Genomic DNA, 15,735 nt, shown 5'->3' on the forward strand with positions numbered 1-15,735 from the left:
CCAGGAGCTTGAATCACTCTCCTGGTAATCTTTCACCATTCAAGGGCAATAACTCTTACAAGGAGTCGTCTGATAACTTTTATCCCTGGAGACTTTTTTAGGCTTTATAATAAGGATCATTTCAGCAACTGAAAGGATTTGGCTAAACCTAACAGTTTTTGAGATAAAATATGTGAAAAACTACTGTCTGACCCCTATGTTCTATCTTATGTATTTTTAGTCCGTAAGTCAGTTCTATGCAAGATACACCAGGGAACATTCATACCAAGTTTGATTCTAATTGGTCTGGTAGTGTCAGAGGAGAAGATTTTTGAAAAAATAACATTAAAAATAGCAAATAAAACATTGAAAAATGGCAGTAACTCTAACTTGGCTTAACGAATCATGCTGAACACTTTTACTGATGTCAGAATTTTGCTAAACCTAACAGTTTTGGAGATATATAGTAGTGTCAGAGGAGAAGATTTTTTAAAGAAATTACATTAAAAATAGCAAAAAACGTTAAAAGAAGGTCAATAACTCCAACATGGCTTAACGTTTTAGAACGAAAATTTGACTGCAGACAGATCTTATCATCAGAATTTAGCTAAACCTTACGGTTTTGAAGATATATGTGAAAAACTACTGTCTGACCCCTATGTTCTGTTTTTAGTAACGTCGGCCAAGTTTTTTGATGAATCAAAAATCCCACATCAGTTCTATGCAGGATACCCCAAGGAATATTCACAAAAGTTTAGTTACAATTGGTCAAGTAATGTCAGAAGAGAAGAGTTTTTAAAAATTGTTAACGACATCGACAGATGATGGATGTTAAGTGATGGCAATAGCTCACATGGCCTTTGGCCAGGTGAGCTAATAAAAGGGGCCAATATGGCAGTATGATGGGGGGTCATTTTTAGATAACAGGAGAGATTCAACCAACAAATAAGTTAGCCTCAGGATTGTAATAAAACTTTATAGTTTCATTTTTAGGTGAGAGGTATACACCTCAAGTGAATAAAAAAAAATGCAAGATGTTGTTTGTATATTATGGCATTCTGCTATTTCAAATTCTTTTTTCATATTGATGTTGCAGCTCCACTTAGAATCTCTCTGTTCTTATCTGAATCATACCCACCCTGGCTCACAGACATTCATTTTTCCACTTTACTCAAAATTAGCCAGGTTTGCCAGTGGTTGTGTTTGTTTTCAGTCAGTCAGCTTATCTGTCATTTATTGGGTGGTGTCAGCGGGGTCATAGGAAATGATTGTGTCCCCTGTGGCACCACCTGCATTTTCCGAAAGTCATTGTGACTAGAAAACTTCTTATTTGGTCTTTGATCTTAACTTTTCTGAAATGTTTAGTAGCAGCTGATATTTTTGATTTGAAGTAACTTGATAAACATCTTTGATTTAAAGAATATTTATTAACATCATTGATTTGAAGTAACTTGATAAACATCTTTGATTAGACTTGCATTTACTTGATAAACATAAAATGGTGTTTATGTAGTGAACAATACTGACTGTGTCTGACTTACTAAGACATTCCGTACTACTAAGAGCTCCTATCCATTTTGTCCATGTACCATCAGGGCATGTTTTACAGACTTTCTGGTAGGGTAGATCATTGTATGTCCCTTCTGGACAGGGAATACAACCTGCTTCATCTATAGTTCTCATGCTTCCAGGTTGACATGTTCCTATAATGGATGAATTCAATATAATACAATGATATTTAACATAACATCTCTTCACTTACAAGCACAATTTTACTGTACAAATGCATATAATACATTACACAGTACTGGCTAACTAACAATAGGTTTGCCTTGATTATTAGCTACATAGTTAATAGTGAACTTCCAACTATAATGACACAGCATTTTATTATTTGCTTGGCAGCATATGTTAAATGTTGTGCAGCAGAGTTACTCTACAGTAGAAAGTTTCAGTGCAGTTCTAACATTTGATATATTTCCATAAGCCTAAGAAAATTTATATTTAAATAAATTCAAAGCATAATTATGTCTCATTTCCAAACCTCACTCCAGAAACTAGATACGATACAATTGTAAATACAGACTACTGGTAATCGACATTTCAAAATGCTTTATCAAAGATAAAACACTTAAATACACTAAAAAGCATAAAATACATCAAATTTGACACATAGTTTAGAGGTTGTCCACCCACATGACTATAGCATCATAATAATATCTTAATGTATTGAATGTGACTGGTACACCACTGATGCAGTTCAAAGGTCAAGCCCTGTATCATAATACCAACTAATTGAACAGTGATGTATTGAATGTGACCTTGGTTTACCACTGATGTAGTTCAAAGGACAAAAGGTCCATCTAAATCCTTACTGACTGAGCAGTGATGTAGTTCAAAGATCAAGTCAACCCCTGTAACTTTTACCAACTACTTCAGCAGTAATGTAATAAATGTGTCCTTGGTGTACCATTGATGTAGTTCAAAGGACAAGTGGTACATCTAAATACCTACAGATTGAATAGTGATGTACTGAAGGTGACCTTGATGTACCAGAGGTGTAGTCCAAAGGTCAAGCCCTGTAACTTATACCAACTGTGTGAACAGTGTTGTATTGTAGGTGACCTCGGAGTACCAGTTATGTAGTTCAAAGGACAAGTGGTTCATCTAAATACCTACTGATAAAAAGGTAATGTACAGAGGGTGACCTCGGAAAACTAGTGATGTAGTTCAAAGGAAAAGTGGTATATCTAAATACCTACTGATTGAACAGTGGTGTACTGAAGGTGACCTTGGTGTACCAGTGATGTAGTTCAAAGGACAAGTGGTACATCTAAATACCTACTGATAAAAAGGTAATGTACAGAGGGTGACCTTGGAAAACTAGTGATGTAGTTCAAAGGAAAAGTGGTACATGTATATCTAAATACCTACTGATTGAACAGTGGTGTACTGAAGGTGACCTTGGTGTACCAGTGATGTAGTTCAGAGGATAAATGGTACATCTAAATACCTACTGATTGAACAGTGGTGTACTGAAGGTGACCTTCGTGTACCAGTGATGTAGTTCAAAGGACAAGTGGTACATCTAAATACCTACTGATTGAACAGTGGTGTACTGAAGGTGACCTTGGTGTACCAGTGATGTAGTTCAAAGGACAAGCTGTACATCTCATGAACAGGTTTTCATTGTTGTCTTTGTAATATCCAATACCACAATCAACACAACTACCATTAGTGTTTACCTCCTGGCCAGAGTCACAGTATCCTGCAATGCAACTATAATATCAATGGTTTTCTCTCAAAATATAATCTATCATTAATTTTTATGAAAACGTGATTTACTAGCTACCACAATTAATTGATTTCAAAACTTTGTTTGGTTAGTGACTTTCTGAGTAGAACAGTCAATCAATATTTTTTCGTAAGTAATAGCTAAACAATCTAAGGAATTTGCTTATAATAACAATTGATGCAGACATTAATTGCACTCAATAATAGAAATGATGAAGTATCACAGAAAATTCTGTGACATTTAAAAATCAAACTTACGATAGCATTTAGAAGCACTATCAGTGCCTTTGTTCTCAGTACTCGTTCCCCATGGACATTTCAGACAGTCTGTGGTAGAATGATTTGTTTGGTAGTACCCCTGAGGACATTTAATACACTTTGTTCCATCTGACATATGGCCAGGCTCACATAATACTGTATGAAAAAAAAGTCAAAATGATGAAGAAAAAGTAAATAATATGTAACTTTCCGTCTAATGGTGCTTTGAACAAATGTACAATTGAACAACTTTTTGCTTAAAAACAAAATGAATTGTGCATTCCATCAAAAATTACCAAATATATCTGGTTAGAGATAGATGGTGATTGTGTAGTCATTTGGTATTATAAAAAATATATCAAACAGTTGAACATTGAAAATCTCCGTTTATTTAAAAAATCAATCCATCCATCCTTATACCATTACAAAAAGTTATATTCGTTTAAAATACTTTAATTTGTGGATACCAATTTTCATGAATTAGGAAAGACACACAAGTTCATGGATTCTTTAATTCATGGTTTTGAGTTTTTTAATATACACATCAATGGGAATCTCCTTTTTGTTGGAAAACAGATATTGTGGTCTGGGTCACCCACGAAAATTGGTGATGGTCATTGAACAATACTACTTTCACAGTATGTCAGAAGTTTTGTGTGTCAAAGGTTTGCACAGGAATTATAAAACTTACATAAAGAGCAGTCAGATATTGAAGTTGTTGCTGTGCCAGCTGTAGTTTTACCAGAAGGGCATGGGAGACAGAAACCATAAATATCTAAAGTATTATCCTTGAAATATCCATTAGAACAGGGTTCACAGGTCAAAGTTGATGTTGGTTGGTAACCAGACTCACACCAGACTGAAAATATTTTAAAATTAAGTGTAGAAGCCATCAAAGAATCTTTAAAAAACTCAACAAATGCATAATACAGTTGTACAAAGAAAAGAGGGTCTTGAATCAACAGCAAACGGATTTTTCCCACATCAAAAGGTCAAAGTCCCTAATTTTGCAACAAAAAATGGCAGCCTTTCGGAAACAACAGAAGCAATATTTCTAAAAATCAAATGAAACAATGTTTCCAAATTTGAAAAGAATATGCACAGTACTGACAAAGTTTGACATCTGTCCAGCCTTGTACATCCCCTAACTAATTATTTTTTTTCTCCTGAATTTGCGTTAAAAACAGTACCATGGGCATGAGAGAATACAATAAACCTTTTGTTTACACCTCCTTCTTCTCCCCAGAAACCAAATAGGAAACTCCAAAAGTAATTCAGATGGAAAAATGGAATAGGTGCACAATGGCATCATGCGACAGGGAATGTGTAGAAGTTTCACCAAATTCCATTTGAAAGGTTTTGGAAGAGTTGAGGATTAAAAATAGGGATGGATGGACAAACAGACTGATAGACAGCATGATCACTATATATCCCCCTCTGGGGAAAAACAGGGTGTATAAAGGTATTGCTTTAAAATCAATATTAAGATTAAAATAAAAAAAATATAAACATGTCATTGATAAAGAAATACAATTCATTTTAATTCATGAGATGAGATCACTTCTGTAAGTACTCCTTCATTGATGTCATGACTTACATTTACAGTCAGTAGCATCAGTAGAAGCCTCCTGATCTGTCCTGTAATGTTCTCCACCACAAGATATACACTCCGTCTGCCATTTCTGTGGCTGGTATGTACCTACAGGACATTTCTCACATGCATCCATGCCAACACGCTTGTAACCTGCCTCACAAGCCTCTGTAAAACAGAACACATGTAAACCCTTGTATTTCACTTACCATAAAATATTAAAATAGAAAAAGTGTGAGAAAACTGTCCATATAATATACAGTTAAACCTTGTTAAGATGAACTCAGTTAACTCAAAGCTTCATAAAACTTGAGGTAATTTGTCAGTCCCAGCATAAGTTCCCTTTACATAATACATGAAAACCTTTAATGTGCTGCACTCTGATGAGTGGAAATCCCACATAACTTGAGGTATTCACCCAGTCCCTCTGCTTGCTATAATATACAATTCAAATTAAACCTGTGGTCTCAAACTAAGGTAATTAAATATTTGTTGACACAAAGTTGTGAAATTCTGATTGTTTTATAACCTAAATTGGCTTCAACTAAAGGTTAATCTTTGATTGTTTGTATAAAGGTTAGCGGAAGCACATGTATAATTCACAATAGTTGACGTTTTATTGTCTGACCTGATTAGCCAAGCATCATTTTGTGTATTCGGTGAATAGATAATGAGTAAAAAAGAATGAAGAAACAAATCTGATTAACCAAGCTGATAATATTAAGTAAATATGATGTTATTGGAGTAATTATGGATTATTAATTAGGATAAAACAAAATCTGTTTCACCTATTTTTTGACAACAGTTCGTGTGTCAAATAATAAGTTGCTTCTTCCTTCTAACTATAAAAGGGGGACTATGCATTCGAACAGTTCACAATTTTAGCTGAGCAATCTAGTGGAGGAACCGGATCAACCAGTGGGACAGCTAAACATAAACTGAATGTAAAGCGTATTGAAGAAAAGTACCAAGCCATTATAGAGGTAGTGAGAGGTTAAAAAACAAAATCTGAAATTTCCTGTAATTTCAGAGTTCCAGCTTAAACTTTGTTCACATGGATAAAAAAATGATGAAAAGATTGAAGATGCATATCAGCAAAGCAGTTTTGGTCAAGACAGAAAGCCTTTGAGAACTGCTTCATACACAAAGGTCAAAAAGGCGTTACTTACATGGTTTACCAATGTAAGAGACCAAAACCTGCCAATATCTGGACCAAAGCTGGTGACTAAAGCAGAGGAATTCGCAAAAACACTAAATCATCCTGACTTCAAGTGCAGCAATGGTTGGCTGGACAAATTCAAAGAAAGACATAACATTACCTTCAAAAAGATATGCAGGGATGCTGAATCTATTGACGATAATATCAAAGTGAAGAACAAATGGGTTACGGAGTTACAAACCAACATGACAGAATTTTCATTTGAAAACATCTTCTACGCTGATGAAACAGGCTTATTCTTTAAGCTACTAACAGAGAAGACACTAGAGTTCTAGGGTATTGACCAAAGCAGTTGTAAATGCAGTAAAGAAAGTTTGATGGTGCTGGTGTGTACTAACATGTAACTTGTCACTGGAAAAGCAACAAAACCAAGATGTTGAATTTGAAAACATTACAATCTGACTACAACTATAAAGCCTGGATGACCTCTGAAATCTTTACTGCATGGTTCACCAAACTTGACAGCAATGCCAAATTGCCATGATCATAGACGACTGCCCAGCCTACCAAAAAGTGAAAGGTTTAAAGAAAATTCCATTATTTGTTTCCACCCAACACAACCAGTTAGACACAACCCTGTGACCAAGGCATCATTCAGAAACTGAAGGTACATTACAGAAAAAGAGTAATGACAAAGCAGATTTCATGTGCCGAGAAGAAAGTGGACTTGAACTTGACAGTACTTGACACATTCAGACTACCACAACAAGCATGACTGTCCTTTACCCAGACTATCAGCAAATACTTTAGACATGCAGGTTTCACTATTGACAGCACAGCAACTGTTACTCAGGAAGAAAAAAAAGACAAAGACAAAGACATACCTCTTGCACAACTCGCGGGGATCAACTTCACAGAATACGCCAATGTTGTCAATGACATCCCAACTACCAAACCAACCATGGTAATGACATCATCAAGATCACACAAACTATCATAGAACAAGACAGCGACAATGATGAACTGCTTCTATGTTTGACATAACCAAAACCTACCACAGCTACTTCAAAGCCCAAGACAACACAGAAGACTTACCTCCACTAGTTGCCAAACTGAATGACTACTTTACGAGAAAACAACTGAAGAAGAAACTCAAGGCTAAGCAGACAACAATCACAAGTTAATTTGCAACAGGACTAAGTTCTTTCCACAAGTGAATCTGTATTTTGTATGCATGTTTTTTTTTTGGTAATCATTTAAAGCTGTGATATGAGCAGTGCTTGTTGTTTATGTTCATATCTGTGAGTACTGTAGATCTTTTATTCATATAACATGTTTGTCTTGTTGCATAATTCAGAATGCCAATAAAATTTGAAAACTTATCAGATGTTTTTTTTTTTATTTTTTATAAAATTATCATCGAAAGAAAATGTAAAAAACAAATAACACAAGAAACTAAAAATATTGAAAAATCTACAAATTAAAAATCCCATTGTTAGATATTGATAATAAACAATAATGGTAAACATTCATAAAAAATACTGGGACAATGATGGAAAGATTTATTTCTGGATGACAAATCACCTTGGGTGACTAAAACCTTGGATAACTTGAATATTTTCTACTGGTCCCTTAGACTTCAACTTAACCAGATATTTTATTCAATATACCAATTATGACCACACTTAAGATTAAATTGCATACCAGATATGACAGTGTCAATGCTATATCTTACTTAGATTACATTCCTCCTTAGATGTGGAGCCAGTGAGGAGTGTAGTATTCTCCACAGGACATGCTACACATAGCTTTGTTTCTTCAGCTTTTCTATATGTTCCTTTAGGACAATGTATACACAGACCTTCCACAGACAACTCTTGGCCAGAGGGACAGGCATCTGAAATGTTAAAAAGATACATATGAAAAAAAAACTCTTCATGGACACAATTTCTATTATTTTTTCCTATAGGTATATCATCTATTTACTGCTTCATTTGGTAAAACTCAAAGCATAGATTGACAGAAGCAATAGCTGTGCTCACTGATCAAAGACCCATCAAAGCATAGATTGACAGAAGCAATAGCTGTGCTCACTGATCAAAGACTCATCAAAGCTTAGATTGACTGAAGCAATAGCTGTGCTCCTTTATATATGACCCATCAAAGCATAGATTAACTGAATCAGTAGCTGTGCTCTTTCATGTATAACTCATCAAAGCATAGATTGACTGGGACAGTAGCTGTGCTCTCATCAAAGCATAGATTGACTGGGGCAGTAGCTGTGCTCTTTGAAGTATAACTCATTAAAGCATAGATTGACTAAAGCAATAGCTTGCTCTCATGAAAGCATAGATTGACTGAGGCAGTAGCTGTGCTCTTTTTTTTTTAAATATATCATCAAAGCATAGATTGACTGAAGCAATAGCTGTGCTCTCATTAAAGCACAGATTAACTGAAACAGTAACTGTGCTCTTTGATGTATGACTCATCAAAGCAGAATAAACGAAGGCATTAATGGTGCTCCTTGATAATTAAATTACTAAATAAATTATTCAATGAAGTAGTTGCTGTGTTGTTTGATACACACACACCAAAACAGTCACAGGCTGATCAGTAGTTTTGATCCTTGATAAATAACTCACCAAAACAGAGGTCAGCTGAAGCAGTAGATGTGTTCCTTGTAATCTTTCCTGCATCACACCTCTCACATTCAAACATTCCAGCTGATTCTTGGTAATAGCCTTCACCACATGCTTCACACTCAGTTGTTGCCAAATTATAAAAATAGCCTGGATCACACAAGGCTAAAACAAGAAAAAGAAGAACAACTATATATATCTGTTACACACAGCATAACAGGATATTCCTCCAGTTCCCCCATTGTCACACAGACATTTGGAAGCACTTTGTATGCCTTTATGATTTTTTTTTTAATTAAAAAAAAATTCTTTTTAACTTTTTGACCATGGCTTTGATGGCGGAAACTTTTAAATTTCAATATTTCAAAAGCCCTTTGTGGTGATCAATATTATAAGTAATTAAAACTGATTGCATCCAAGCAATATAAAGAATGTTTGATATTCCAGACAATCACATCTTGCTCTTTTAGGTTTGATGCAAGGCAGGGAGTATAATAGTTCTTGTCCTTCAAAACAAGTTATTTCATATAAATAAACAAAGCAATCATCCAACTTACTAAGACACAATGTCATATCATCAGTGCCAGGATATTGTGTTGTTGTTCCTGCAGGACATGGCTCACACTCAGTCTGCCCATCTGTATCTGTGAACTGACCCTTTGGACAGTTTATACAAGTACCTGTGGTTGAGTCGTAATAGGTCCCTAGTCCACAGTTAACTGGAATATGTATAGTATAAACAATAGCCCCTAGCGTCTTGTTAAAGTACAATACATGTACTTTACAGCACGTAAAGTTTGTTGCAAATTACCAGTATTTCAGAGAATAAGAAGGATTGCCTACCAAAATGAAATGTAAAGAATACTTTTAAATTGAAATTGAATAAACAGTATTTATAAAAATTCCATTAATTGTTTTGTCAAACAATTCACAAAGAAGAAACTCCATAAAAGAAATTAATGATTTAAAACAAAACAAAATTCAAAACAATAAATGTCTGGAAGAACATACTTTATTGACCATGTCTTCTTTATTATGAATAATAGATAAGTAAACAATATCCACATTTAAAAGACAAAAAGAAACCAAATACAAAAAAATACAAATAAAAAGTGATAGATCACAGAAAGTGAGGCCAGAATTTTGGCCCTACAGCCTTCCCCTTAAGCAAAAAGTACTATCTGCAATGAGAAAATAACAACTTTTGTTGATCAAAGAAGTGCTGCTATTTTTCACTTGAACAAGTTTCCAGAAGAACAAGCACTTTGATGCAATAAACAGTGTGGTTGGCTTCCCGAAATTTTCACTGACTTGACAATCTTTTCCACTGGTGATGCAGTGTTTGTGCTCAACAAAGCCACTCTCTATTAAATCTCACCCACATTTTCTTGTTTTAACTTAGAAAGGGTGCAACAGCTTTAAAGGAGGAGCAACTTTCAAAATCAGAGCCGACTTTAAGACATAAAAACTTATAGACTGCATTATAAAGACAATAAATAAAACATACCACAAAATCCACCAACAGCTGTAGCATTGTTCCCACATACATCAGATGCTGCTAATGAAAAGCCATTTATATCTGTGTACCCTTCTGGAATAGTCACCTGTAAGTAATTTTTACATCAGTATTTACTCCCAGCTTATTTACAGTATAGCTTGAGTAACAAGTATAGTGTCAATACCTGATCTACAGTGTAGCCTGAGTATCATGTATAATATCAATAGCTTATCTGCAGTACAGTCTGAGTAACAATTACAGTGGCAATACCTGATCTACAAAACAGCCTGAGTAACAAGTATAATGTCAATAGCTTATCTGCAGTACAGCCTGAGTAACAATTACAGTGGCAATACCTGATCTACAGTATAGCCTGAGTAACAAGTATAATGTCAATAGCTTATCTGCAGTACAGCCTGAGTAACAATTACAGTGGCAATACCTGATCTACAGTATAGCCTGAGTAACATGTATATCATCAATAGCCGATCTATGAAATAGCCTGAGTAACAATTACAGTGGCAATACCTGATCTACAGTGTAGCCTGAGTGACAAGTATAATGTCAATAGCTTATCTGCAGTACAGCCTGAGTAACAATTACAGTGGCAATACCTAATCTACAGTGTAGCCTGAGTAACAAGTACAATGTCAATAGCTTATCTGCAGTACAGCCTGAGTAACAATTACAGTGGCAATACCTAATCTACAGTATAGCCTGAGTAACAAGTATAATGTCAATAGCTTTCCTGCAGTACAGCCTGAGTAACAATTACAGTGGCAATACCTGATCTACAGTGTAGCCTGAGTAACATGTATATCATCAATAGCCGATCTATGAAATAGCCTGAGTAACAATTACAGTGGCAATACCTGATCTACAGTGTAGCCTGAGTGACAAGTATAATGTCAATAGCTTATCTGCAGTACAGCCTGAGTAACAATTACAGTGGCAATACCTAATCTACAGTGTAGCCTGAGTAACAAGTACAATGTCAATAGCTTATCTGCAGTACAGCCTGAGTAACAAATACAGTGGCAATACCTAATCTACAGTGTAGCCTGAGTAACAAGTACAATGTCAATAGCTTATCTGCAGTACAGCCTGAGTAACAATTACAGTGGCAATACCTAATCTACAGTATAGCCTGAGTAACAAGTATAATGTCAATAGCTTTCCTGCAGTACAGCCTGAGTAACAAATACAGTGGCAATACCTGATCTACAGTGTAGCCTGAGTAACATGTATATCATCAATAGCCGATCTATGAAATAGCCTAAGTAACAATTACAGTGGCAATACCTAATCTACAGTGTAGCCTGAGTAACAAGTACAATGTCAATAGCTTATCTGCAGTACAGCCTGAGTAACAATTACAGTGGCAATACCTGATCTACAGTATAGCCTGTGTGACAAGTATAATGTCAATAGCTTATCTGCAGTACAGCCTAAGTAACAATTACAGTGGCAATACCTAATCTACAGTGTAGCCTGAGTAACAAGTACAATGTCAATAGCTTATCTGCAGTGCAGCCTGAGTAACAATTACAGTGGCAATACCTGATCTACAGTATAGCCTGAGTAACATGTATAATGTCAATAGCTTTCCTGCAGTACAGCCTGAGTAACAATTACAGTGGCAATACCTGATCTACAGTATAGCCTGTGTGACAAGTATAATGTCAATAGCTTATCTGCAGTATAACCTAAGTAACAATTACAGTGGCAATACACAGGACATTCTGCTACTACAATTACAACATATCAATAAATTTGGACTGGACAGTCAGAAGACAGTAGTAAACAACACCTGGTGACATCATTTCATATTTAGAGAACTTTTTTAGACATTCCTTACCCTATTGTATTTTGTAGAACAGACTGAAGTTTGAAAACTTTTTTTCTGTATGGATTATGGTTAAAATTCTCCTTTATTCTACAAGACAAATACTGTGAATGTATTAATTTTTGTGGTTGCTAATTTTCGTGAATTTCATTAAGTGGACATAATTGCTGGTATCAATTTTCACAGTTGAAAAAAAAATGTTCAGCGTTACATAATGTTATCAATTCCTCAGGTTCCATTTTCACACTTTTCAGTCCACTGCTAAAAGTGCAAAAATTAGTACACTATGAAAATTAATATGTTTACAGTATTGAATTATACAAGGACTAGAGGCCTTAAAGAGCATGAATCTCCTCCCAGGAGAATGGTTGTATCATTTAATCCATTGGAAGAGAGAGTAAATCAATTGAAAGGTCCCTTCAATTACATCCTTCATGCTACTAGCTGATCCACCTGAACCATACCAAAAAATGATTCACTTGTAGAGGACATTGAGGTCAACAACACTGGTACCAGTGGTGTCAGAGGAGTTGGTCTTTGAAAATTAGCCAAACAAAACACTAGATAACCCTTGACACCCATTTTGCTTGATTAAACAGAACTAAAAGCAGTTTTTTTTGTAGAAGCTCTTCCACAAATCATTTTTGCCAAGTTTGGTGGTGAAGGCATCAGCTCCTGCGTTAAACCCCAATAATCAATCAATCAATCATGCAGACTGTTTTTTGGTCCAGATGAGCTACAGTAGGAGTACTTTCACATGAAAATGACCCTTCAATAGTTACCAAAACTGAAATGAACAATTTGCTGATATTTATAAAATATGTATGCTTCACTGACACCCTGCTAACTGTGTTATGAAAGTCAATGTCTTGTTTATATCAGTAAATAGCAAAGATATTGTGATACTTACTGAATAATCAAAGTCATTATGGTCCAGAACTGATCGAGTGACTACATCTTCTACTGTTAAAACTTCTCCAGATGTGCTCATCAAGGTACCACTATTTAACAAAGAATCAAGTCATATTTATTAGTACTTAGCTGTAAACTAACAATTTAATTCTGAGACACAGTTATACCCACATTTCAGCCAATTAGGAATCTAACATGCATATAATTCAGTCATAATTGATTGATTTAGCTACCTTTAAATTCAGTGAAATCTTATTTCTAGATATCAATTAATTTCCAGCCTGCAGTATGGTGATATAGCTGTAATGTTATAGAACTTACCTAGCCTGAGGTATAGTGATATAGCCTGCTAGCCTGTGGTATGGTGATATAGCCTGTAGTCTTACAGTACTTACCTAACTGGTGGTATGGTGATAACACTTTAGTGTTACAGTACTGAACTGCCCTGTAGCATAGTGATGTAGCCTGTTATGTTACCTAGACTGTGGGATTGTAGTGTTAAAGTACTTACTTGGACTGTGGTATGTTCATATAAACAGTGGTTGGCATGACACCCCTTTTTGTTCTGCTTTTATCCATAAAACATTCAACAGACACTGTTACATCAGAACAGTCAGTGAACTGACAGAGTTTAGTTCCCCAGGACAAATGAATTGTTCGGATGGTTGATATCACCTCTTCTTGTAGTGCCTGCCTTACACCCAGACAATTCCTTGTTGTTATCTGTGGGTATGTCAGCACAACATTCAGTTTCTTATCAACAACACTGTCCACATCTAAAAATTATAAAAAGAAAAAAATAGATACAATTATAAAACATGTAACCATATAGGTGACATGTCCTAATTTTCATTGCCCATAAATAAAAGAATCCCATTTCAGCATTCTAATTTTATTCAACTTGCAGGAAATCATTGTCTTTATGAATAAAACCAGTTGAATACATCAAATTGTTTTACATATTATTCAACTATTCATTGCAAATTTTTACAAGTTAGAGAAAAATGTACTCATGTATGATTGACAACATTACATGAAATCTTCAGAAACTCTACAAATAGGGCTTGTCATTTTTTTTCTTGATTTATTTTTGATCTGCAATTTCAACAGTTGAAAGTATAAAAAAAAACTGCCGATAGATTTGTATTTAGTTTGCTAGTTCTGGGAACATCAATATGATGCATGGTTATCATTATGTTCTATTTTGTGCAATATGATGCATGGTTATCATTATGTTCTATTTTGTGCAATATAATGCATGGTTATCATTATGTTCTATTTTGTGCAATATGATGCATGGTTATCAGTGATTTCAATTTTGTGCTATATGATGCATGGCTATCAGTGATTTCTACTTTGTGCAATATGATGCATGGTTATCAGTGATTTCTATTTTGTGCTATATGATGCATGGTTATCAGTGTTTTCTATTTTGTGCTATCACCAAACTTATTTTAGTGTAGAAATAGTTAAGCATCATATTTACACATAAGAAGATTGTTGTCTATACTCTATAAACAATTACGTTCTATATGATTTTAAATGGAGTTAAATGGCCACTTCTTATGACTTCAAAGAGTTACATGATGCAACTTCCAAACCTTATATATCATTCAATATTGTCTAGGGTGTGATATAAGTACACATACAATTATAATGGCATTAAAACATTTCTGCATTAAAGAAACATAATCTGTAGTTGTTAGCAGTTGATTACTGTATTTCTAGTCTTAAAAAGTTTGAATGATTTCTACTTTCAAATCAGAATTTGGCTGAAAGAAACCCACTACTTACTACCACAAGTAGGAAACCTAAATGGTTTAAATTTGTTCTTAGGTTCCCAGTTTCCTGAGGGACCACATGTGTACAACAGCGGGTGTTCCACAGTTATTTTTCGTGTAGCATCAAGACATCGGACAGAACAACCAATAAATGGACTGTATTTTTCTGTACAAGTAGATATTACACCAGCGGGTTTAATGGGGTCACTGCACTGGTCAGCTGTAATTAAAAGATTTATATCATAATATTTTATTTTAACTCCTTAATCTATGATGTATTCTAGATGCTAACAATGTAAACTTTAAAAAATTTTACCATCACAAAATTCATAAAAGGGTTAGACAAAAGGCTCTGGAAGAGCCTGAATTGCTCACCTGACAAACCATACACTATTAACTAAATTAGTAAAGGTATCATGCTTTGTTACCATGCTTGGCAAAAAATTGCTGAAAAAGAGTATATATATTGAAGAATGCTGTAAGTTCAAAAGAGTACCTAAGGCACTGTAAAATGGTGAATATGCCTTCAAAGTGTTTTTGGAACCTCTGGAAAAAATTTGGGTAGAGGGCCCCCAATGCCCTGATATTTCACCAGGTCTGAGGGGGCATTAGCCCAGTATAGATTTGCTGAAAAAAAACATAAAATGAACTTAAACCATGGCTATCCACAATTTTCATCATCACCATTCATATCAGGAGACCATGTTTACTATCTAAACCAACTATTGCTGAAATCAAAGCAAGTATAAAAATTAGCAAAAAAATATGGTCGCCAAGA

General features: G+C 34.9%; 1 protein-coding gene across 2 annotated transcripts in view; it reads right to left on the minus strand.

Moving 5' to 3' along the window:
• LOC148619305 (uncharacterized) overlaps positions 1-15,735 on the minus strand; it is a 125,600-nt gene that overhangs the window by 17,475 nt on the left and 92,390 nt on the right. For both annotated transcript variants that reach the window (XM_088579057.1, XM_088579056.1), the window contains 12 exons: positions 14,971-15,177; positions 13,688-13,952; positions 13,175-13,265; positions 10,428-10,524; positions 9,478-9,639; positions 8,924-9,085; positions 8,017-8,178; positions 5,129-5,290; positions 4,223-4,390; positions 3,532-3,687; positions 3,080-3,247; positions 1,521-1,682 (listed from right to left, as the gene is read on the minus strand). In XM_088579057.1, coding sequence (XP_088435183.1) covers positions 1,521-1,682; positions 3,080-3,247; positions 3,532-3,687; positions 4,223-4,390; positions 5,129-5,290; positions 8,017-8,178; positions 8,924-9,085; positions 9,478-9,639; positions 10,428-10,524; positions 13,175-13,265; positions 13,688-13,952; positions 14,971-15,177 — 1,962 coding nt within the window. The remainder of the gene's footprint in view (positions 1-1,520; positions 1,683-3,079; positions 3,248-3,531; positions 3,688-4,222; positions 4,391-5,128; positions 5,291-8,016; positions 8,179-8,923; positions 9,086-9,477; positions 9,640-10,427; positions 10,525-13,174; positions 13,266-13,687; positions 13,953-14,970; positions 15,178-15,735) is intronic.

The sequence above is a fragment of the Perna viridis genome, chromosome 4 (genome assembly GCF_037379345.1).
Source record: "Perna viridis isolate PV_CMFRI_1.1 ecotype Kerala chromosome 4, ASM3737934v1, whole genome shotgun sequence".
NCBI lineage: Eukaryota > Metazoa > Mollusca > Bivalvia > Mytilida > Mytilidae > Perna > Perna viridis.